The sequence below is a fragment of the Hyperolius riggenbachi genome, chromosome 4 (genome assembly GCF_040937935.1).
Source record: "Hyperolius riggenbachi isolate aHypRig1 chromosome 4, aHypRig1.pri, whole genome shotgun sequence".
Classification (NCBI taxonomy): Eukaryota; Metazoa; Chordata; class Amphibia; order Anura; family Hyperoliidae; genus Hyperolius; species Hyperolius riggenbachi.
This window is the reverse complement of record NC_090649.1, coordinates 402,559,047-402,585,181: the sequence shown is the minus strand read 5'-3', so window position 1 is coordinate 402,585,181 and position 26,135 is coordinate 402,559,047. Positions and strand designations below refer to the sequence as shown.

The 26,135-nt window shown below is 45.0% G+C and overlaps 1 protein-coding gene across 2 annotated transcripts in view; it reads right to left on the bottom strand.

Annotated features, from left to right (window-relative positions):
• MERTK (MER proto-oncogene, tyrosine kinase) overlaps nt 1-26,135 on the bottom strand; it is a 172,216-nt gene that overhangs the window by 88,423 nt on the left and 57,658 nt on the right. For both annotated transcript variants that reach the window (XM_068232287.1, XM_068232288.1), the window contains exons 9-10: nt 6,622-6,805; nt 1,745-1,893 (exon numbers count right to left, since the gene is read on the bottom strand). In XM_068232287.1, coding sequence (XP_068088388.1) covers nt 1,745-1,893; nt 6,622-6,805 — 333 coding nt within the window. The remainder of the gene's footprint in view (nt 1-1,744; nt 1,894-6,621; nt 6,806-26,135) is intronic.

Here is a 26,135-nt window from a genome sequence, read left to right as displayed (position 1 = left end):
GTCAATTTACATCAGTTTTGCATCAGTTTTTTATCAGTTTTACCTGACAGGAATGGAACTGTACACATTGGCCTCAATTCACTAAGCATTAACACATTCGGTAATGCAGAAAACAGCTGATTTTACCGATCACCTAGCCAAATGCCAATTCACTCAGGGCCCGTTTCCACTATAGCGTTGCGGAATCGCTGGCGAATCACCGCAGGCAAATCGCATGCGGGTGCGATTCCGCATGCGTTTTTTGCCGCGATTTCGCATAGGTTAGGGTGATGCGATTTTAACCATGTCACTGCCTGTGTGAATTAACATGGGTACCTATGCGAAATCGCATGCGAAATCGCGGCAAAAAACGCATGGGGAAAACGCATGCGATTTCCCTATTAAATACATTGTGTGCGATTCGCCTGCATTCCACACGCATGCTAATTCTGAGGGCTGTGCCATGCAAAAAAATCCTGCACAGAAAAAGGCACAGCAAAACTGACAAGTGGAAACAGGGCTATCCACTTGTATTGGCTGTGCGAATCCGCATGCGGGCAACGCATGCGGATTCGCGATAGTGGAAACGGGCCCTCAACCTATTACCGCACTCAAAAGTAAAATTACAGACTAATGAGGTAAATTACCAACTTGTGCAGTAAATACCTCAAGAAAATGCAATTCCCAAAGATTAAAGCATTTGGTAAATCAAGTAAGGGTTCAGTACCAAGCTCTGACCAGCCAGAAACTCACAATCTCCATGGGATAAAAGTTTACAGATGTAGCAGACAGACAGTAGGGAGAGCCACACAGCTCTGCTTCTCACCCCATTTGATCCGATATACTGTCAGGCGGGACTTCATAACAGCATCCTTTAGATGTGCATATCTAAAGGGATGCCGAGGATGTACTGGACAGAAAATAGAACGGCTCTTGCACAGGCTTGTAAGAGAAGACTTATAGCTTGTTGCCTGACCTGCTTAACAGCTGGTGAGACTACCGAGCAGGGCTTAGTGAATTGAATGCATGTTTTTTTTTAGTATATTGACAAACTTCTACCGCACACAGGAAATCTTGAGAAATTTGGGAAAAAGTGTAAAATACTGAATGCGGTATTTTACCGACCTAAGTTATTAATGTGTGTTCAAACCCTTTATTACATGATGCCAAACTACTATAAATGTATATTTCCTGGAGTAAGAATTAAAGGGACCCTGACCTCTAAACATAAACAAAATTGGTACTTACCTGGGGCTTTCTGCAGCCCACCGTAGGTCATGAGGTCCCTCGGCGTCTTCCTGGCTCTTCTCCCGGTCCCTCTGCCGCATACCACACCGGGGACTCCCGCGCCAGGTGGCGGGCTCCCACTTCCTGAATGGGGACACTCTTCGTCATTACGCTGGCCACTGCGCGTCATCACGGCGGCCGGCGTGACAGTACTGCGCATGCACGGTTAAATCGCGCATGCGCAGTACTGTCATGCCGGCCGCTGTGATGACGCGCAACGGCCGGCGTAATGACAGAGAGCGTCCCCGTTCAGAAAGTGGGAGCCCGACACCCGACCCGGGTGTCGGCGGTGCGGTATGCGGCGGAGGGACCGGGAGAAGAGCCAGGAGGACGCAGAGGGACCTCCCGACCTACGGTAGGCTGCAGAAAGCCCCAGGTAAGTACCAATTTTGTTTATTTTTAGAGCTCGAAGTCCCTTTAAATAGTATAAGCAATTTTGTACTGAAAAACATGTGCAGCATACAAACATGATACTTACAGATCTTCCATAGACTTTCCATACATGCTTTATCCTGTAACCAAGAAGAACTCCATTTGTAGCATTGAGGCGAGGCTGCATCCAAGTAACTGTCAAGGAATGTGATCCATTTAGATCCACTGTAACATTCCGGGGAGCAACCGATGGGGCTTAAAAAAAGGAACAACAGTCAATACAATCACCAGCATTACAGTTATATCAAGACAGACGCTATTAGCTTGGCCTTGACTGGTTGTTATGGATGCACTTTATGCTACCAGAGGTGTCTACAGCTACGCCAGCACTGCACATTAGACATGCTCCTCTGTAGCAGAACTCAGGGAGAAGCATATGATCAGTTTGATCAGGTAACTAGAAAGTATCAGGTGGTAGATTTGTAAGGCTCTCATTTGCTGATCATGACTTTGGTCTCAATTCACTAAGCTTTAGCAAACACTTTATCAAACGTTTTATAATTTACCTTATGGGTAAAATCTAATTTTGAATTCACTAAGGTGTTATATATTTAGCGATTGTTTTATCAATAAAACGTTCAATAAATCTATAACATCTTAGTGAATTTAAAATTAGATTTTACCCATAAGGTAAATTATCAAACGTTTTATAGAGTTAGATAAAGCTTAGTGAATTGAGGCCTATGTGTTGTTTCTATAGCAAGAAGAGATCAGCCACAGTAATCAAAACGTTACAATGCTGCCCCTTAATCAAACTCGTCACTTGATTCCCCCATGAGTTCTGCTGCACACAAACAACTCCACACATTAGCACTCCTACAGTGCCCACTGGGTTGGAAGGTTTGTCTACAGCCCAGCTACATGTTTTTTTTCTTCCCCCCCAACTAAAGATGTACTCTAGTCCTCACTAGGGTTGCCAGGTCGGCTGATGGAGAAAACCGGACAGGGGGTGGAGTTAGGGGTGGAGTTAGGGGCGGAGTCAGAAGCGCACTTTTATGTAGAGTGGGGCTAAGCAATGGGCTTTTTTAAAAAAAAATTACAGTATTTATATCGCACTGACATCTTCTGCAGCACATTACAGAGTACATAGCCATGTCACTAACTGTCCTCACCAGTAGTACTGGTCCAGTGCACATAAGAGACAGTTTTTCACCAGTAACTGCACATAAGAGACAGCTTTTCACCAGTAAATGCACATTATAAGAGACACCTTTTCGCCAGTAAATGCACATAATAAGAGACAGCTTTTCCCCAGTAAATGCACAAGAGACAGCTTTTCATCAGTAAATGCACATAATAAGACACAGCTTTTCACCAGTAAATGCACATAATAAGAGACAGCTTTTCACCAGTAAATGCACAAAAGAGACAGCTTTTCACCACTAAATGCACATAATGACAAACAGCCAGTGTTCCCAGTATATGTAGCCAGGGATATATGTGCCCAGTATATGTAGCCAGGGGGTATATATGTCCCAGTATATGTAGGCAGGTGTGTAAATGTCCCAGTATACGTAGGCAGGGGTATATATGTCCCAGTATATGTAGCCAGGGGGTATATGTGCCCAGAATAGGTAGCCAGGGGGTATATGTGCCAAGAATAGGTAGCCAGGGGCTATATGTGCCCAGAATAGGTAGCCAGGGGCTATATGTGCCCGGAATAGGTAGCCAGGGGCTATATGTGCCCGGAATAGGTAGCCAGGGGGTATATGTGCCCGGAATAGGTAGCCAGGGGGTATATGTGCCCGGAATAGGTAGCCAGGGGGTATATGTGCCCGGAATAGGTAGCCAGGGGCTATATGTGCCCAGAATAGGTAGCCAGGGGCGGGGGGAAGGGGGGCAATCTCCCCCCCCCCTTCTTCCCTCACCTTAGGGTGCTGTCTCTCTCCCCCGCTGTCTCCTCCAATATTGATGTGCAGGCTGGCGGGTGGCTGCGGGTGGAACTTACCTCTGTGTCGCAGGCGCCGAAAGTTCGGGTCCCGCAGCCGCTGAGTTTCGACTCAAAAAAGATCCGGATCAAAGATCCGAATCATTCATGAGCCGGACAACACTATTCAGACTGATAGTGTTGTCCGGCTCATGAATGAGATTCTCAGCGGCTGCGGGACCCGAACTTCCGGCGCTGGAGGGAGCGACACAGAGGTAAGTTCCGCCTGCAGCCACTCGCCAGCCCTGCACATCATATTGGAGGAGACAGCGGGGGAGAGAGAGCACCCTAAGGTGAGGGAAGGGGGGGGAGATTGCCCCCCTTCTCCACCGCTGCTCCCAGCTCTCTCTCTGCTGCGCTGTTCTCCTCCTGCGCTGCGGGGGGGCTCTAAAACCGGACAACTTAATTGTCCGGTTTAGCATGTTTTTTTACACTGGACACAGCGCACAAAAACCGGACTGTCCGGTGTAAAACCGGACACCTGGCAACCCTAGTCCTCACCTATGATTCCATAAAACCAGCATCAGCCATATGGCATTTGAAAGAAAAAGAATGGTCCTACATCAAACAAAAATGGCACTATGAATGTATTCTAATTAAAGTGGATCGGAGATAAACTTTTACTCATTGCATAATTGTGTTCCTTTCATATAGTTTATGTAACGATCGGTGTCAGCACGCAGAGAGAATCTGATTATTGGTGATCTGCAGTATCACCAAGAATACAGATATATACCTGATTATTGATGATCTGCAGAATCACCGATAATACAGATATATTGCTAACCTCTGGACACCTGGATAAAGTGAGTGTTTGGTGTAACGGTAGTACTTTGAGTATAGCACAGGAAATTAGAGACAGTATGGGCAATACTGCTCTAGAGAAAAGGAAACCTTCCAGTAGCCTAAAACTCCCCAAGGGGCGGAGTCAGGCTGGAAGAAGGAAGGTCCAGAGAATGAGTGACAATCAAGACAAATGTCACTGAGTGATCTGGAGACTATCTCTTGCCCGAGCTCTCGAGATCGGGCAAGCCAGGTCGGCAACACACAGTCAGATAAGGTACATAGACAGAAGGCTGATTCGGGAACCAAGGCTAGCAGGGTTGGCAACGGAATATCAGATATGCGAGGTACCGAATCAGAGATCAGAGGAGTAGTCAGGAAAGCAATAAGTCATAACAGATATCAAACAATGCCTAGTCTGGGTGTGAGGTCCTTGGTCTCCACACCCTGGAACTAGTCTAATGTATAACAGAATGGTAACACAAGTTCCCTAGTCTGGGTGTGAGGTCCGTGGTCTCTACACCCTGGAACTGGTCTAAGCATAAACAGATTGATAACACAGGTTCCCTAGTCTGGGTGTGAGGTTCGTGGTCTCTACACCCTGGAACTGGTCTAAGCATAAACAGATTGATAACACAGGTTCCCTAGTCTGGGTGTGAGGTCCGTGGTCTCTACACCCTGGAACTGGTCTAAGCATAAACAGAATACAATACAAGTAATCTGGCTCAGTGTGAATTCCCAGGTCCACCTGGTTCAAACACACTGCAGGATCTGACTAAGGTCTGAGTGCTTCCACGTAGTGTTCGCAACGGCAGTCAACTTGTGACTGGCCAGCAGTAACTATATATAGTGTAGCGCTCTCTGGCGCCACCTCTAATTGATGGACCAATAGAAACTTGCTCTGGCGTCAGCTGACCAGCCTGGTCAGCTGGTCCCCTCTTGGCCGTCATAAAAGTCCTGCCTCTCAGCGCGCACGCGCATATTCCTAAACCTGTGTGAACTAACAGACTCAGCCACACCAGACGCATGCTGCTGCGTGCAAACCGCCGCGCTGGACGCGGAACCAGCCGCCTCGCTGTCAGTACATGCGGCGGCTTTTCCGCGTTCTGCCATGTTACCAGACGCACGCCTCCGCGTGCAAACCGCCGTGTTGGACGCGGAATCAGCCGCCTTGCTGCCAGAACGCGCGGTGGCTTTTCCGCATTTTCTCACAGTTTATAGGGCATTCCTCAAGCCAAATACTTTTTTGTTTTTGTTTTAATACTTTAATACTCTAATTCCCTATAAACTGAACAAGCCTCGCCCACAGCTTTTCAGAGTGCCTTGGCACTTTCAGTAAGTAGCAAGGGCTTATGGGAGCTCAGTCTGGGCAGGAGGAGGGGGAGCCAGAGATTTCAGAGGCAGAGGGGAGGAGGAAAGAGGAGGGGGAATTAGGTTTTCACAGGCTGAGGGCTGGAGATGCAGATCAGCTTGCCTGTGTGTAATGTTTACAAACAGAACATGCCCCCTGTCATTGTATCACAGGAAGAAATAATTATATTCTGTTGAAGCTGTTTGCAGCTAGATTTGTTTTGTAAACTATCTAAACTTTAGATAAGATATATAGACAAGTTACTTGTCATAGTTAGTTTTTCATCTCAGATCTGCTTCAAGGCCCACTACTACTCTTACTTCTTGCTACTACTCTTGCCCACATCATATCTAATTTCCATTAGCATTTACTCTAGCTACTCTGCCCTGGTCCAGACAACTGTGAATTGTTTTTGTGGTATATGTAATTTGTAGTGGCCTATCTATAGAGCTACTATATGTGCTCCGGTGCAGCATTATATGAATAATAATCACATGATATGAACACCACAAACAGCTTACAAAGGACAGCCACTTTGTGAGAGAGGAGTGAGAAAAGGAAAAGGAATGGCTTGTTAATGATTAATACTGTTCAAAGCACATATAGAGCTGACCATCGCCAAAAGAGGGCCTTATGTGGGCCCCACAGGTCCCGTGGCCGGATGAGGGCCATATGTGGGTTACACAAGTCCTGGGGCCTGGAGTGATCACATACCCTACTATTGCTACACCACTGGTAATATCTGCTGGTATTATTGACAGAAAACAGTGTTTTTTTTTTTTTTTACAAAATAGTAACCGAAGCATATGTTAATTTATGATAACATGATAATAACTTACATGATTATTTGCATGGCTCTTACCTCCTTCTGTAGTTTTGACCACAATCCATAAACTAGGCATTGACCAGCCCACTTCATTCCTGCAGGAAACACTGATGTTGTAATCTGTGAAGGGCATCAGCTGCTCGATCAGATATTTGTAAGGAGGCACAGATGTGTTATACATCACAGATGTGGTGTTGTTGCCCTGTGCAAGTTCTGCCACCTGTAACAATATCATTATGTATATATGATATAATTATAATAGAACTCAGTTTTCCATAACCAGATATTTTATTATTTTCTAATTTGTACTAATATTAAAACAGCACCTGAAATTGAGGTGGCTGGGGGACACCACCAATCTCTTAAGTGCTGTTCTATTCCTCGTTGTTATCCAATCCCTTCATGGATATCCAACTCCATTCCTCGAAGACCATACCCATTACAGTGTTTAGCTTAAACAGAGAAATGTGTTCTACTTGATGAACCACACATCTCCCAATTCAGTCCTATCAATTAATTTGAGCTGTGTCCAAAAAATGTGTATGGACCTCAGCCCTTAAAGGAAATCTGAACTGAGTAAAATTATTTAAAATAAATGCATGATGTAGCTGCAAATGAATATTACATACTAACCTCACCATTAGATCCTCTCTCTCCATTTTCTTCTTACAGTGATCCCTTCCAGTTCTGACAATATTTTGTCAGAACTGAAATATACCAGTTGCTGTCAGTTATATATCAGCTGCTGTCAGTTACAACGTATTATGAAAGGTAAACAAAAAAGCCAGACCAGATTGAAGTAGAAAAAGGCTGATATGTTTATTAGAAAAATCCACAGACAGTGCAATAAAATCACAGGATCAACTCACGCGTATCGGGCTTACCATCTGCCCTTAATCGTAGACTACGGATCCCTTTATTGTTCATTTATCTCGTATGGCTTGGCTGACCTGATCCTGCACCGACTAATATGATGCTTGGGGGTTTAGAGCGTTTATGAACTTTCTTTGTTGCTTATTATGGGCTTGATTCACAAAGCGGTGCTAACCTACTTAGCACGTCTAAAGTCTTTAGACGCGCCAACCAGGGTGCTAAGTAGGTTAGCACCGGATTTCTCAATCAGATCGCGCGCTAACTTTGCGCGCGCAAAGTTTTATGCGCGCAAAGTTTTACGTGCGCTAAGTCCCATAGGCTTTAATGGGCACTTCGTGCGGAGCGCCCTGCGCTCTGTGCAGTATGCGCGTAAAGTTTTACGCGCATAAAGTTTTGCGCGCGTTAAGTTTTATGCGCGAAAAGCTTGTTTAGACGTGCTAAGGGGGTTTTCACAGGCGTGCTAACAGTTAGCACCGCTTTGTGAATCAAGCCCTATGAAAGGTAATGTCCATGTTTCCCTATGGCTTAAGTGGGCGATATTACAGTTTAACAGTGTGCTGACCAGGAAACTGTTATGGGATAATAGCCATTTTCAAAATGGAGGACAGAAAATTCCATTGATCACAGTGGAAAAACAGGATGCAGGAGAGGAGAAAGATATTGATGAGTAGACTACATGGGAGGTAAGTATGATGTGTTTATGTTTATTTTGACTTTTAATTTTCAGTTCAGGTTCTCTTTAAAGGGATACTTAAGTCAAGGTGGAAAAATGAGTTTAACTCACCTGGGGCTTTCCTCAGATATTATGGCTGGGAACGCGGAGAATCACTCGCGTTCCCATGCCTGTCGGCCGGTGACAGCGAAACCGGAAGTTGCCGCCGGCGGGTCCAGGAGAATCAGAGCGGGGCTGCGAGGGCACCGAACGGCTGCAGGGGGCTGAGGAAAGCCCCAGGTGAGTTAAACTCATTTTTCCCCCTTGACTTAAGTATCCCTTTAAAGACTGGAGTTGGACATCCTTGCAGGAGGATCAGACAGGCAGTGCTCAGTGCAGTAGTGTAACTAAAGTGAGAAAGCCCCATAGCAACATTTTTACGGACTTCCCAGACCTAGGCATACTTATGCAATGACACCATTCCCTTACTACCCCATGAATATGAGTTTCCTATGACAGCATACAGGGAAGCTGAAAAATTTGGGCAGCCAGTAGCGGCGCAAAATAGCGGGAGGAGGTTGAGGTTAGCTTGGGGGGGTGGTGGTGGGATAAAGGTTAGGCATGGGGGTAGTTAAGGTTAGCCATGGGGGGGGGGGGGGGGTAAGGTTAGCTGTGGGGAAGTGGTGGTTAAGGTCAACCGTGGGTTGGGGGGGGGGGGGGTTCAGGTTAGGCATGGGTAGTGAGAGAGTTCAGTGTGAGAATAGACATGAACATACATATATCCAGGCACATCGCCTCTAGTTAGGACATTAAATAAATTATTAGGGAAAGGGAGGTGCTGAAGGGGGTGTGGCTAGAAAACAGCAAAAATCTATTAACCCTTCGCACACTCATGAACATTTGCATGTGAGTGTGCGAAGGGTTAATAGATTTTTGCTGTTTTCTAGCCACACCCCCTTCAGCACCTCCCTTTCCTAATAATTTATTTAATGTCCTAACTAGAGGCGATGTGCCTGGATATATGTATGTTCATTCTTATCATTGACCCCTGTGGCTAGGGTCCAATTCGGTGCACTCCCCCCTTCCCCTGTATGTTTGTCAGCATGCAGACAGCTTATGCTGGTGTATGCGCATGGTGCACATGGACACATAACATTAGCTCCCTTGTGCGATTGGTAAGATGCACTGTCTTTCCCAGGAGAGGAAGTTAGGATGTGTGCTCCTAATCCATTGATAGGTTTGATGCAATGAATGTGTTTGCATGTCTGCACTATGCATGTTACAGGGCCAGAGTTAGGACACCTATGTTTACCTGGGTACTTCTGCGCAGTATAGGTGATTAAGCATAAGAATGCATTCTTCTGTGAACTAAAACCCTGGCTTTTAATTTAGCTGTAGGGATAACAGTTGTGCCTGGATGAGTGAATCTGTGAATGCAATTGTTTGAACATTTGCATGTGAGTGTGCGAAGGGTTAATAGATTTTTTCAGTGTGAGAATAGGGTTAGATTTAGCTGTGGTAAAAATATCAGTATTTATTACAGATATTTTACTATTGTTTTTTTCCACTGTAATAATAGAATATCTGTAAATTTAGCGATATTCTACTATTATCTTTTCTGGGCACCCACATTTCAAAGCGCCCTTTTTTGATATAGACTTGCACAGTGCAAATAGTACATTGCCACAGAGATGTAAAATGGATGGAGGTACACAGGAAGATTAAAATGGCACTACTCAACTTTGGAACCATAGGGGCCTCTCTTGCTCTAGGGCCCCATGGCAGTCATTATGGTTACTGTGGCTCAGTAACTGATCTCCTGGCTCAAAAACTGAGTACCCCTGGTTCAGTAACTGATTGTATTGCTCAGTAACTGAGCACCCCTGCTCAGTAACTGATTCCATTGCTCAGTAACTGAGCACCCCTGCTCAGTAACTGATTCCATTGCTCAGTAACTGAGCATCCCTGGCTCAGTAACTGAACACCCCTGGCTCAGTAACTTAGCACCCCTGTCTCAGTAACTGATCCCATTGCTCAGTAACTGAGCACCCCTGGCTCAGTAACTGATCCCATTGCTCAGTAACTGAGCATCCCTGGCTCAGTAACTGAACACCCCTGGCTCAGTAACTTAGCACCCCTGGCTCAGTAACTGATCCCATTGCTCAGTAACTGAGCATCCCTGGCTCAGTAACTGATCCCATTATTAATCAACACTTCCCCACTAAACTGCCAGTTGGGAACTATTGATACTCCATACTGCGCATTAAATTTTATTATGAGGACATTTTATCTTTTCAACTGATTTCAATAAAAGAGCTGATTTTACTGCTGATGGTGCTGACTCTATTGTGGACCATTTCATTTTATCACACACACTGTCAGTTGCGTAACTACAATTCATGGGGGCCCCCAGCGAAACTTTCATGGAGGCCCCCAATGTTCACACCCCTTCTCTAGCCTCCCTTTGATGCCCTTCACGGCCTTGGGGTCCATCTCACAAGGGTCATAAAACAAGTGTGGGCACGAAAAACACTGGATCTGCAGTATAGTCCCCTGTATCGGAAGAAGGGAAGGTTAGTAGTTGGGCTCTCCTTACAGGTCTTGGCCCCGCTTGCTAGCACTCTGTATGGGTGGTGGATAGACGACCCCAATGGAGTTGAACCTGAGCAAGGTGGTTGCTGTCCTCAGATGCGACATGAGAATTTCTTCGCCGCTGGATAACGCCAGCATGTGTTAAACGTGGCAACCACAGTGTTACCAAACACATTGGTCTGCATGTAATTGCAACTGAATGGCACTTATGGCTGGCAGCCGACAAACCAGCAGTTCAGCCGTCCGTGAAAAAAAAAGGCTTTACTAAATCAGGCCACTGGGTGGATGTGAATTTATCACATATGCAGTCAAAACAATGGAAAGTTTTAGGTTACAGATTAGCATTACACGCAGCTTTTCTATGTACTGTATATAAAAGTTCCAGTTAGAATTAAAGAAAATTACCATTGGTGAAAATAATGTAAGAATCAATCAATCGTTACACTAACGGATATATGACTGATGTGTCACAGCAGGTCCCATGAAGTCACTTTGAAAAGTAAATTCCACAGAGAAGCCTACACCCTTTCCTGTCACTAGTAGTGAATACAGGATGCAACTTCATTTATCCCACTTCCTGAACTTTGCTGGAACAAAATAGAACTATGTTAAAACCTTTCATTTTCTCTTTAAAACAAAAAAATTCCATTGCAGTGATGCTTTGTTCAGCATTTAGCCCCACAGTGCATGCGATATGTAAGTGCTAGCTAGACAAATTATCACTAGACATGATACATTTATTGCATGGCTATTCTGAAACTGTTCAAAACAAGATGGGGCCCTCGGGGTCCCCACTGACTCACCTTGTTTTCTGCTAGGGTCTATCCTCTGCAAAACAGACTACAAGTCATTTTTCCTGATAAACTTCATGATAGTATGTTCAACTCTGACTAATAGGATGTTGTGAAAAATAACATTACGGTAATGGCTAGCACCTGCTCTGTTAGCTGCTTAACAGAGTCATGTAACATTACATAAATGTCATTAAAGCGCTTCTCAAGTACAACACAACACAGTAACTAGATTTTGTAGGGCCCCCTCGCACAAATGATATCATAGGGCCCCCATGGTCCCCAAACCCCATGAGGGTCACGTGATTGGGAGCCGGCGAATGGCAGCAGAGAGTGTTCTGCTGTGAAGCAGCGTGTGCGAGCAGCTAAAAATTACGCTTCCGCTACTCTGCATGGCGGGAGGAGGTGGCAGGGACAGTTTTTGTGAGTGAATGAGGAAGTTTTTATGCTAATTGGCTGCACTTGCGGTTGGGGAGAGGGAGGAGGAGGGGCCCCCAAAGCCTCTGCCCCCCCCCCCTGCAATGGCAGGGGTCGCAGGGGTAACTGCTACGCGCATGCCATACAGTAGTACAACTACCTGTGAATGGTACTTGTAGTAGCAAAGAGTCACCCCATTTATAAGGTCTTGTACCCGCTACTCACGGTCGGATCCACTCTTTAGATCAACAATGTGGGAATTGCAATTTACAAACATACTGCATGCTACAATGGATAATGCAATACACTAAGATAAATTTAGTTTAAAAAAAAGGGTTGGTAAAACTGCATTGAGTGTTTAAAGCCTGGTACACACTTTCAATTATGATTGGCCAATCACTGTCCAATTTTACCACCTCAACGAAGTATGAGGGTTTACCTTAAAGCGGTATTGTCACCATAAAAATCAAATTTCAACAGCAACTGGTCTGAGTGTATTAAGTGATAAAGATGCTAATCCTGCATTCAAAACTTGCAAAACTTTTTCTGCTGATATGGTTTGTAGTTATCACATACTTTAGGAGCACTGGCCTAGTGCCAAACAGTGCCAAAGAGTTGAATGTTGGGAGTTATTTTTATCTATAATATATTCCTCCACTTCCATTTATTTCCCTGCCTTGCTGCTTATCAGAAACTCCCTCTGATTACTTGTGTTTACAAGCAAGGCTGAGGTGACTCAGTGATTGGATGTGTAAACAAAAAAAGACAGTGAAGTTGCTAGTATACACCTCAGTGGGAGTGTCTGAAGATTCTGGGAGGAGGGCAGCTAATGAATACACAATGAGCAAGAGAAGGGAGGGGGGGAAACAAGAGTCAGGGAGGATATGATGTCAGCATTTTGTAAAATTCACAGGAATCATTACATGGATAGCGCAATACATCTGTTATGTAAGTAGAAGTAGTATTTATCTACTTATATATGTGTTTTTTATTTCTAGGTGAGCATGGGTGTCGCTTGTTCTTTAACAATCTGCTCTTTAGATTTAATATTTGTTGATACTCATACTACATGGAGGTGGTAAAATTGGTCAGCGATTGACCAATCATAATTAAAAGTGTGTACCAGGCTTTAGACTTTTTTTCCCTCCAAATTCTATAAAGCCTGGCACACACTTTCAATTATGATTGCTATACCACTAAACAATTTTATCACTTTCATGCAGTATGGGGGTCTACAGATGTTGAATACTATGAGCAGGTTGTGTAGGTAAAGCCTCATACTACATGGAGATGGTAATATTGGTCAGTGATTGACCAATCATAATTGAAAGTGTGTACCAGGCTTTAGATTTTAACACATGCAGTAATAGTTTGGTAATTTACTGAAGAAAACTGCATGATAATTCACTAAAGCTTTTTACCTCGTGCAGCATTTCATTCAGTATTTTAAGGAATAATGCAGTATTTCAGCCGGTATTAGATGGATTATTGCAGTGCAGAGAAAATGGATGAAAGATGTGATACAGACAGCATTTTTTTGTTATTGTGCTGATAAGTAAACTGCTAGCCCAAGCTGCATACAATTACCATACAATTTGTATCAGCTTTAAACAATTAGTATCTTATTAACCATTTTTAATTACTACCTAATAATATTGTAAAATGTTTTTATAATTAACTTCCATATTTTCCTGAATGGTTTCATTATTTTTCACCTTTTCTCTGCTTTCTTTCTTCCCTTCTATGACATTTCCGAATTCATTCGTTTCAGACAGCTCCAGATTGGAGGTAAAATACCGAGCATCTCACTTGCTTTACCGCATGCAGTAATCTTTGTGAATTGAAAATTGGAAACAAAGAGGCGCCAAAATAGATTAACAATGCTAAAACCTGTTTTGTGGAAATAGATATCACTTTATTGGAATTTATTCTACTTATTTGTGATGCCTTTCATGGGTCAAGCCCACTTTTTCAGACAAAATATTAGTAACTGTAACACAGTTTCTCCAAGTCTGGGAGCCACTGTCTCTTGGACTTTGTTACAGTTATCCCATATTGCCTGAGGAAGTGGGCTTGACCCGCAAAACGCGTTGCAAATAAGTTAGGTGAATTACGATAAAGTGATTTCTTTTGTGTCATCTGTTAAGTGGCAAGTCCACCACTACCACCCAATTTGAAACTGTATTTAGCATTTTTAATCTATTTTGGCGCCTCTGTTTCCAATTTTCAATCTTACTCGTGTCCACCCCTAGTGAAGGGGGTACCCCCTTTTTTGCTACTACAGAGAGCAACATCTTAACCCGAGTGGGGGTGGGTCTAATCTCCCCACCTGTTTATACAGTGGCTGCCTGAGTGGTTTGTGAGTATTACTTCAACAGCCGCCATTATTATTGTGTGCTAGAACAAACCGTACATATTACAGTATAGTGGGCTCTTGGTTTCCCTGATTCCCCTATTCTCCTCTTATGTTTAGTCTTTGTGAACTGTTTATTGAGGTATTTACCACACAAGTTGGTAATTTACCTCACTGGTCAGTTATTTCAGTTTTCCATGCATTAACAGCCTTTGTGAATTGACATTTCACAAAATGTTTGTTTAAAGAGACTCTGTAACAAAATTTTCATCCTTATTTCTTCTATCCTATAAGTTCCTATGCCTTTTCTATTGTGGTCTGGCTTACTTCAGCCTTTCCTACTTGCACAGTGACTGTATTATCTCTGTTATATGATCTAATCTTCCCTCCTCTGTCGGCTCTGTCAGGCTGAGGCACTCAGACTGGAATGTGCAGGGCTGTGTAACGATTGTAATAATGTTTTGGTGTAGCAACACAGACGTCTGATTATGTGGTCATCTGCAGAATCACCAATAATACAGACGCTATACCTGATTATGTGGTGATCTGCAGAATCACAAATAATGCAAGTATAGCTAACAGGAACACAGAGTGAGATGTGTTTGGTGCAACAGTAACTGATTAGTTTAATGAGACCTCCCTAGAGGAGCTGGTGGGTACTATCAGAAACAGTAACTGAGTAGATTTAATTAAACCTCACCAGAGGAGCTGATGGGTACTATCAGAAAAGCACCTCACCAGTGGCAAGGGCCCACTGGTGAGTAGAGAGGTCAGACAGGCTAGGTTCGGCAACTGAGAGGCAGATACAGTACAGAATCAGTAGGCAAAAGAGTAGTAGGTATTCAGGCAGAGGTTCAGCAACTAGATCAGATGGGCAGAGGTACAGAAACGTTAAGCAATAGCGGAGTCAGAAATAAGCCAGAGTCATACACAGATTATCATTAATAATACAATAAACAATAGTCCTAGTCTTGTGTGAAATCCCTGGTTTTCTCCCAGATCAAAGCACACCAGATACTATCTAAGGTCTGAGCGCTAACACGTATGTATTCGCAACAGCAGACAGGTTGCGAGTGAATCGTGCAGGCTTAAGAAGCAGAGGAGACCTCACAGCCGCGCCCACTACAATTAGCCAATCCTGAGCGGCATGAGTCCCCTCTGACGTCAGCCGACCAGCGGGTCAGCTGACGCGCCTCCTCCTAGCATAAAGGTCCTGTCTACGCGCGCGGCCGCGCAATACAGCAACCCTATGTGCTAATGACAATTCCGTCCCCGGCGTGCTAGACGCCGGCGGAACGGAAAAATCCTCCGAGTAGGGAACTGAGGCGGCTGCGGAGACACCCTGCGTACCCGCAGCCGCAGATGTTACAGGCTGCTTGTGATTGGATAGAAGCTATACACACCCTCTCCAGGCCCCCTGCAGTCTCTGTATGACTCACACGCTCTGCTTATGTGAGCCTATCACAAGCTGGTTAGTTTGTTTGTAAACACTGCCTAAAACTGGCAATTACAAGCCAGGTTTGCAGCAGAAAGTGGCAGAAACAGCACAGAGGGGCCCAGGAGAACATAATGAATAAAATGGTATGCTTTTTGTTGTAAGAATTTTAGAGTACAGATTCTCTTTAAATCAGCTGTTTTATGCTTTACCGAATGCGGTAGTGCTTAGTAAGTTGAAGCCATTGTTCCAACTGTGTTTGTGTCCCATTCAGTAAAATATAATGGGACTTTACAAGCGAACCAAAAATCTCACCGCAAGTCCATAGGTAAAAGTTTGCAGATTTCCTGTCTGTTGTATGATGTGTAGTGGGAACAAGGCCTAATTCCCTTTTGTGTAATATATTAGCAGCATTTCAGATTGCACAAGCAGTGCCATTCAATGATAAATTGGTAATCTGTGTCTATTCCATTATGTGCACACTATGTGCTGCGGCATTATCTATAAGAAAACAGAACAGAGTACTGGAAGCATGGTGAAAATGTATCTCCACCAACAGGAACAGGATATTTCATTATACGTGGCCAGGCTGAAATCCAGCAGCCTATTAATATTGTAAACTGTTTTCATTATATCCTGAAATTTTGAAAGTGAAGTTGCTGTATGAGTTTCTTCTCTGCTGTGGGTGCCCACCCCTGAATGTCATCACTTCTCTAAACAACTTCCTCAGCCTATCATCTGACTACAATCTGGGGATGGGAAGGATTTTTTTCCCTTTTAAATCAGTGGAAATCAAAGTGAACAAGCACCTAAGGGATGTTTGTAAATGGTGTGGGTTTCTCCCATCCCCCTCGTGTCTATGCTGTCCTCCACATTGTGGTTCCCCTGATACATCTGATACAGTTTGAAATGGCCATGGTGATATTGTGTATCCTCAGCTGCTGCAATGCATGCAGGGAGATGTAGTCCATTAAAGTGATTACATCTCCCTAGGAAGGCAGCATAGACACGGGAGGCTAGGGAGCAGCCCCCCAAAGGTAAATGCCCTTTCTGCCCCCCCATCAGCCTACACGATTTACAAACCATGTTTTAAAGATTCTGGATTCTCACTGATCAGATCCCTTTATGGCTAATTGGCCTAAGCATTATAAAGATTTCCCCTTTCCTCTGGATCAGTTGGAATATGTATGGGTGCCATGTTATTTTCCTAATTGAACTTTTTTTTTCAGCCAAACTACCTGTATCTATGTAAGTGGGAAGGGCAACAAAGATGCACAGCGCTATGTTGTACATATTTGTTATTGGCCCTGGAAACTAGAGAATGAGCAGTCACATGACTACAAGTAACCATCTTTTAATGCAATGATGCATTTGTCTTTTCCACTGAGTATTGCATTTTACTAAGATGAAATCACTAAAAAAGGATGCCATATGAGTACAAATATGACCGTCTGTGTAAGAAGCACTTTTGAGTGATCATCAAGCCAGCCAGTATCTAAAAGCACGTAAATAAAAGCCTAGGCAGATCAGCCAACCAGTCAAGGTTAGGTTAGCTACATAGCTCATTGAAGGAGCTGTTACAACGTTTAGGGCCGATTCACACGGACGTCTGTGCTGTGTCTGCGTTTATAAGCGTTCAACCGCTGAATGCCGAATGACATAAATCGTCATGTCTTGTTTGCCTGCGGTTGTCAGCGTTCGAGAGAGCGTCCGCGTTCAAAAGCATTTGATAGCTTCCCTATCATTTCTGGTCCATTTTCTATCAACCACATACCTCCAGGACGTCATTCGTGTGCTTACGACGGCAATTGTACGCATTTGCCGCTGACGTTTGTCAAACGCAGCCATCAATAGAAGTCGCATGAGGTGTCCGAAAGAACGCTATCTACCCCGACACTGAAAAAACTTGCACAACTGCTAACAGACGATACTAACATAAACGCTCTCATAAAAACCTATTACAAGCGGTTAAAACGAGACGTTCAAACGACCAAAAATACCGACGGCAGACGTCCGTGTGAACCGGCCCTTAGTCTTGTGTTAGTTATCAGAATGTATCCATTTATTTTGGCTTCAGAACATTTAGTGTTTCATCTCTATTCTGGGTGAGATCTTTACTCTGCCAGTTGTATTGCAGTTATGTATGCCGGGATCAAGGATAGAAAAAAACAAAAAGTGCAAGGACACTATCTGCAAGGAGCCCTCCCCCCCCCCCCCCCCAAAAAAAAAACAATACTGGACATTTAACTGGTTCCACCCAAAATTGTCTTTAGTCTATAATCTATAATAGGGGCATAAGACTATAATGACAGACTGGCTTGTATGCAATTAACTTTTTCTCCTAAGTTTTCTCCTAGGTGATATTTTTACATTTGTCAATAAAATGCCTTTGAAGCCAAGAGCAAGTTAGAAAATGCTCAAAATAATTTTGATAGTACCTTTTCACCTACTTTCCGGTTTGTTTTCAGTTGAAACATGTTGGAAAGTTATTTTAAATAGAAGATGAAAAATGAACTCCTAGGCGAAAACTTGGGTAAAAAAGGTAATTGCATATGGGGCACTGACTGACCATATACTGTGTATAGCGCTGCAAAAGATGTCAGCGCTATATAAATACACAATAATAATACATTCACACCATCACAAACATTTAAATTCTATTGCAATGCTTCAAGACTTAAATTTGACTGATGCAATTACATGGCCAACTAATTGTGAATGTTTTTTTGCTTGCTAGGTGCAGAAAGGGGACCTGTAGTGAAAATAACATAATGAATAAAATTGCTAATGTTTAATAATATTTATTTATAGATTATTTAGTCCGTATTTGCCCATTGTAAAATCCTTCCTCTCCCTGATTTGCATTCTGAAGTTTATCACTGGTGGTGACATTTTTAGTCCTGCCAGGTGATCTGTACAGATTGGGCCCGATGCAACTGTCAGACTCGCCAGCGTTAAACTCTGGTGAGTCCCATAATCAGGCGACAATAAAGTCGCCTGATCCAATTGCATTTAGCCCTAGGCAGGGTGTTAAAAAAACTCGCTTGGGCGATATTATCGCCCAGCAAGTTCCTTACACCCTATCCTATTGCACTTTGCATGCCTCCGGGAAGCGATGCTTCTCAGCAGACATGAGCGTTAGCTTAGACCTGCAGAAAGCAGGTCTTACATGCTAACGCACGTCATCGCCGCTGCATCTGGGGGTCTCCTTTAATAAGGAGACCCCCAGAGGTCCCCGCCGGCCGCCACTAGTCTGTACAACCCCCCACGTAGCTGCAAAGATAATTGTAAGCAATTTCCCTCCAGCTGTTTTACACCCACCAGCCGCCGCATCTCGCCGCAACTCCCCGCTGTGTAATTACAGTGTATGAGTTACTGTAATTACACTCGCTAATAACAGAGTCCCGGCAAAGCATCTTTGAATCAGCCGCCGGGGCTCCCCATTGGTTCACAGTCTGGACCAATAAAAATGGCTCAGCCTGTGAACCAATGGGGAGCCCCGGCGGCTAATTCAAAGATGCTTTGCCGGGACTCTGTTATTAGCGAGTGTAATTACAGTAACTCATACACTGTAATTACACAGCGAGGACTTGCGGCGAGATGCGGCGGCTGGTGGGTGTAAAGCAGCGGGAGGGAAATTGCTTACAATTATCTTTGCAGCTACGTGGGGGGTTGTACAGACTAGTGGCGGCCGGCGGGGAGCTCTGGGGGTCTCCTTATTAAAGGAGACCCCCAGATGCAGCAGCAGATGTTCGGTGGGTTGTGCGCATGTGTGGGGAGCGAGGCCGTGGTGCTGATGGACAGCACCACAGGGTAAGCCTCGCTCCCCATCACCCAGTAATAGGGAGCATCGCTCAGGCTTTCGCCTGATTAATGCTCCCTAACGATCGGCCATCGCACAAGTGAAACTGGCAATAGGATTTGCCGGTAATCCCCGTGGGATGGCAAGGTGATAGGTAGCTCGCATCTGCAAGCTACTTATCACCTGGAATAGCATCAGGCCCATCGTTTGTTAATGAGAGTTCTATTCACAGAGGGAGATATTGCTTGCTTGGCCATTGGAAAAAGCTGTGATTTCACACAATGCAACAAGGTTCACAGACAACAAACTGTCAGAACCATAGTCATGACATCACACTGTGGTAGGGGAGGGGTTTCACCACAATATCACCCCCCCCCCCCCTTCCTTCCCGATGATCTATTTGAGAAAAGGAAAAGATTTCTCGTAGGAAATGGAGTATCAGCTACTGATTGGGATGAGGTTCAATCTTTGGTTAAAGTTCTTCTTTAAAGAATGCTATATGGAATCAGTTCAGGAAATACAAAACAGAACAAATAAATTCTTCCAACTTTAAGACAGAAGAAAGAGGAACACGGTTTGGCGTATAAAATGTGGTCCCCTACTACACCTCCAGTTCACATCCTTATCAGACCTCCATTCAGGCAAGCCTTTAACAATTCATTTTTGAAATTACTCTCATAATCTTCCTCTATGATCCTTTTGGAAATACGCAAGGCAATAATTCAGAGATGCAACCTAACATTTAGGCTCAGTTCACATTCAGACAGAGTGGCAGCATATCTGTATAGTACAGATACACTGACAACCGCCACACCCACTTTATTCTGTGGCCCCAATTTGCTGTCCAAAAAAACAATGTGCATGTTTGTGCTTTGCGGAGATCCAACGGCCAAACCCGGGCATAGTGGAGATATATGGATCCTTGCTGTCTCATAGCACGGGGTCAGTTCTGCATGTCTGTTAGTCTGCTGCCTACTGCTCTGGAAGTCCACCTAGCGGTGAACTTAGTGTAAACACACCCTTAGCAACTTGTAACTATTTTTTCATAGGTGCATACATTTATATATTGAAGAAAAATAGAAGACAACAAGAGGGACAGGTGGATTGGCTTCCGAAGGAGGGACAGCTGTGTGCTATCAGGTGCATAACAACAGCCCATGAGGCCCCAGTGTGAGCTGTCATAGGCCCCCGCCCCCTGGAATCCAAGCTTCTCCCCGCTGTACCTGACCTCCCCCCTTCCCTCCCCCCCATGCAAATTCCTTGCCCTGACACACATGCAGAATAGTAATATTTATCTGCTCCAGTGCTGCTGGTCTCTGCATCACACTTGCATTGTGTGAGAAAACGCGGAAAAGCCGCCGCGTGTACTGACAGCAAGGCGGCTGGCTCCGCGTCCAACACGGCGGTTTGCACGCAGCAGTGTGTGTCTGGTGTGGCTGGCTCTGTTAGTGCACCTGGATGGAGAGCTACGCGCGCGGCCGCCAGAAGTCAGGACCTTTATGCCTGCTGGAGATGGATCAGCTGATCAGGACGATCAGCTGATTCCTGCTGGACTCCTGGTTGGCTGAGTGGCTCGGGCGGGGCGGCAGAGTCCTGCAACTATATATACAGCTTGCTTGCCAGTTGCTGGTTGTCTGCCATTGCGAACACTTACGTGGAAGCATACAGACCTTAGTCAGATCCTACAGTGTGTTTGAACCAGGAGGACCTGGGAATTCACACTTAGCCAGATTATTTGAATTGTATTCTGTTTATGCCTAAGATAGTTCCAGGGTGTAGAGACCAAGGACCTCACACCCAGCTTACGGAACTGTGTTATCATCTGTGTTATACCTCAAGCTAGTTCCAGGGTGTACAGACCAAGGACCTCACACCCAGCTTAGGGAACTGTATTATCATTTGTGTTATATTCCAGACTAGTTCCAAGGTGCTGAGACTACGGACCTCGCACCCAAAACTAGGGAACTGTATTATCATTTGTGTTATATTCCAGACTAGTTCCAGGGTGCTGAGACCACGGACCTCGCACCCAAGACTAGGGAACTGTATTATCATTTGTGTTATTCTCCAGACCTGCTTGTGACGCCCATCTTCCAGTGGTCACTAGTCACCGGATCTTCTCGCTATTCAGCCTGAGACTCCGCCCCTTGGATGTCTCAGGCTGCTGCACTTCCAAAGGGAGGTATTTCTCATACTGCCAAGGACCACCTGCTCCTCAGGTGGTCCTCACTCAAAGTTATTACTGTTGCACCAAACATTCACACTATATAGGTGTCCAGAGGTTAGTAATATATCTGTATTATCGGTGATTCTGCAGATCATCAATAATCGGGTATATATCTGTATTCTTGGTGATACTGCAGATCGCCAATAATCAGATTCTCTCTGCGTGCTGACACCGATCGCTACACATTGATCATGTAATCGGGATCCAGTGAATGGCAGCAGAAAGTGTGTGGCAGTGATGCATGGAGGAGACCCACAGTGCTGGAGCAGGAAAACATTACTCCACTACCTGTGCTGCATGTGGATAAGGAGGGAGGAGTGGTCCGCCACAGGTTGCAGGGGTTATTGTTACGCACCAGTGTGCTATGCACAAGCAATTCAAGAAAAGGTTATTTCCTAGAAAAAAAGTTACGAATTTCAAAACATTTCAGTTTTCTCTCATCCTCTGTCAGAAACTCTAAACAACCTTGCTCAGAAAAAATGACTGTTTTATCTCGGAGTGAAAGCACCTTAGTACCTAATCTTATAACAATGCGCTCTGTCTGGCCAGGAAGTCATCTGATGGAGGCAAGGAAAGTTTTCACTTGATAAAAAATAAATCCCTTTTCCTTCTAATCTTTACTCGCCTGCTGTCTGCAGTGGAACAGTAGTCATATAAGAGACAGGAAATGTCTACATGAGGCTGCACGGTGGCGTAGTGGTTAGCGTACTCGCCTTGCAGCGCTGGGTCCCCGGTTTGAATCTCAGCCAGGCCAACGTCTGCAAGGGGCTGGTATGTTCTCTCGTGTCTGCGTGGGTTTCCTCTGGGCACTCTGGTTTCCTCACACCTCCCACACACATCCCAAAAACGTACAAATAAGTTAATTGGCTTCCCCCCTCCGAGGGACAGTTAGTGACAAGACAATATACTCTGTATAGCGCAGCGTAATATGTTGGCGCTATATAAATACGTAACATAAAAATAATAATAATGATATGTACCGGTATATGCAGTAGCCTGAATACTGTATGATTCTGGAGGTGCACGCCAACTGACAGAGGCCCTTATTCAATTCACGTTTGCCTAGTTAACAGTTCCCAGTTGTGTTGCTGAATAATTCTGCATGTCAACTCAATGCTTATACAATCCTATGGGCCTTTTCACAGTACTGCGTTGTAACTGATCACATTATTCTAACTCGCTGCATGCAGGCTTTGTATTAAAGTAAACCTGTAAGGAAAAAAGTGCCCTTGGGGGGTACTTACCTCGGGAGAGGGATCATCTCGATCCTAAGAAGGCTTCCCTCATCCTTTCCAGGATCAGGAATTCAGCGCTGGCTGCCCCCGAACAGCGTGCAGCAATATTTACCAATCCGTGCTCCGGTGCAGGCAAAGTACAAGCTTCCCCTCAGGCTCCAGCGGAAATAGCGGTGTCCGATCAGGTCCACTCTACTGCACAGGCGCGAGTTGCTTACGCAGTAGAGCGGACCTGATCAGGCTGACAAGCTTGTCGGTGTATTTTCAGGGGCTGCCATCACTTGATCTCCAAGGCTGAAGAGGACTTTTCTACTATGTTTTTTCTTGGTGATATTTTTACACCTTATCAATATTAATAATCAATATTGCTGTTAAAGAATTGAACTTTATCCCAATCAGTAGCTGATACCCCCTTTTACATGAGAAATCTATTCTTTTTCACAAACAGACCATCAGGGGGCGCTGTATGACTGATATTGTGGTAAAACCCCTCCCACAAGAAACTCTGAGGACCGTGGTACTTCTGGCAGTTTCCTGTCTGTGAACCTTGTTGCATTGTGGGAAATAGCTGTTTACAGCTGTTTCCAACTGCCATAAAAAGCATACAGCAGCTACATCACCTGCCAACAGTAAAAATGTCACCATGTAATAAATGTCAGAATGTAAATCAGAGATTTAAAAGATTTACAATGGGCAAAAACTGACTACATAATTTATACATAATTATTGTTAAAATGAAGCACTTTTTTTATTACATTATTTTCACTGGAGTTCCTCTTTAAGCCACCAGCAAGCAAGAAAATAATTTTGAGAGGTTTTATTTTCTCCTACTTTTTTTAATTGCAGAGTGCTGAAAAGTTATTTTAAACAGAAGATGAAAAATGATCTCCTAGGAGAAAACTCGGGAGAAAAAGTGAATTGAATAAGGGCCTTGGGCTCATTACTCGGACAATCAAATATTCTTACAGTGGGGAAAATGGTCTGCAACTGCTCTACTGCTCTAGAAAGCTATCCACCAATTTTATCTTGTTTATTTAGGTCAGGGCTGGCCAATAGGTCGATCGCGATCTACCGGTAGATCGTGACTACCTGTTTGGTAGATCGCGGCCTCGTGGCCGCGTCCCATTGAATTTAGCAGCCAGCAGCTTTAAGAACGCGGCCAGTCGGCCGCGTCCTGTCAGATTCTGCTGCTGGCCGCGGGGAGGAGAGAGGCGCGAGGCGCGGCTGAGAGCCCAGGGGCGGTGACGCAGTGTCATGGCTGGGGGGCGGCGCTGGAGACAACACTTCCGCCTCCACTCACGCTCAGCCGTCGAACTGCATATCTGCCCTCCAGGCAGCCGCGGCTGAGGGGGTGAAGCCAGGACGCCATCGCTGGAGCTGGAGGGAGGTAAGTTGCGTGCACCCGGGCTCCTATACCCAGCTAACCTACACTAAGGGCACCCAGCTAACCTACACTAAGGGCACCCAGCTAACCTACACTAAGGGCACCCAGCTAACCTGCACCAAGGCTGCACTAAGGGACCCAGCTAACCTACACTACGGCTGCACTAAGGGACCCAGCTAACCTACACTAAGGCTGCACTAAGGGACCCACCTAACCTACACTGAGGCACTCAGCTAACCTACACTAAGGCTGCACTAAGGGACCCAGCTAACCTACACTAAGGGCACCCAGCTAACCTACACTAAGGGCACCCAGCTAACCTACACTAAGGGCACCCAGCTAACCTACACTAAGGGCACCCAGCTAACCTACACTAAGGGCACCCAGCTAACCTACACTAAGGGTACCCAGCTAACCTACACTAAGGGCACCCAGCTAACCTACACTAAGGGCACCCAGCTAACCTACACTAAGGGCACCCAGCTAACCTACACTAAGGGCACCCAACTAACCTACACTAAGGGCACCCAGCTAACCTACACGAAGGGATCCAGCTAACCTACACTGAAGCTAACCTATACTTAAGGCACCTATACCTAACTACCTTTGCAGGGGGGCTCCGGGGGGGGGGGGGCGGTTGCCTTTGAAACATCGGTAGATCTGCGGCCTCGGCGAATTTAAAAGTAGCTCGCGAGCCGAAAAAGTGTGGGCACCCCTGATTTAGGTCAAAGGAAATGTACAGTGAAAGATGTGTCTGTAAAGGTCCGTACACACGCCGGACTGGCGGCAACGACAGGTCCGTCGTCACCTCCCGCTGGGTGGGCGTTCCAACGACAGTCCGGCGTGTGTACGCACTGTCGGTGGACTGATACGGCTGTTTCTGAACGATCCGCCCGGCAGATCGCTCAGAAACAGTCGTATCAGTCCGCCGACAGTGCGTACACACGCCGGACTGTCATTGGAACGCCCACCCAGCGGGAGGTGACGACGGACCCGTCGTTGCCTCCAGTCCGGCGTGTGTACGGACCTTAAGGCACATATTTTAATTAAAGGGTACCTGATGTGGCATAAGGAGATAAGCATGTGAACATATGATACCAATCCTACGTCGAACTTGACTGTGCTCACATTTTATTTTTTTTTACATTGCAAGGGTTAACAAACCAGTGCTTTTTCTTGTGCAGTTGGACTGTCACAGCAGCTCTCTTTTAAAAAAATACATAATTAGACTGGGTTCACACTATGGCAGGTTCCCGACATCACAGGGTGATGTTAAACATGACGTCCAATTTCAGACTAAAATTTTCAACCCTCAAACCCAAAATAAGAATATTTTTTCCAGGAAAGATCTATTTAGGATTAGTGCTACAGATACAATTTGTTATCTTTATCAATAATCATAGATTTACAAGTGACACATTAACTGGAGGAATTTTAGCGGGCTGACGACAAAGATAATTGCTAATAGCATTAAATTACAAAAAGATTGGATAGTGGATATTCCTCTCGCCTTGCAGCACTTGGGTCCTCAGTTTAAAGCTGGCTCCCTAGACACTATTCGCATTTGTATAGTCTCCCCATGGTTGTATGGGTTTCCTCCGAGGACTCCAGTTTACGCCTACACCCCAAAAACACACAGATAAATTATTGGTTTCCACCCAAAAGACTGTCCTTAGCCTAGAATAGGGTCATGTGACCATGGTAGGGTTTACATTGTGAGCCCCTCTGAGGGGGGTGCTGTAAAAACAGGGCAAGAAATTTGAGCGCAGCCATCTTACTAATATTATAA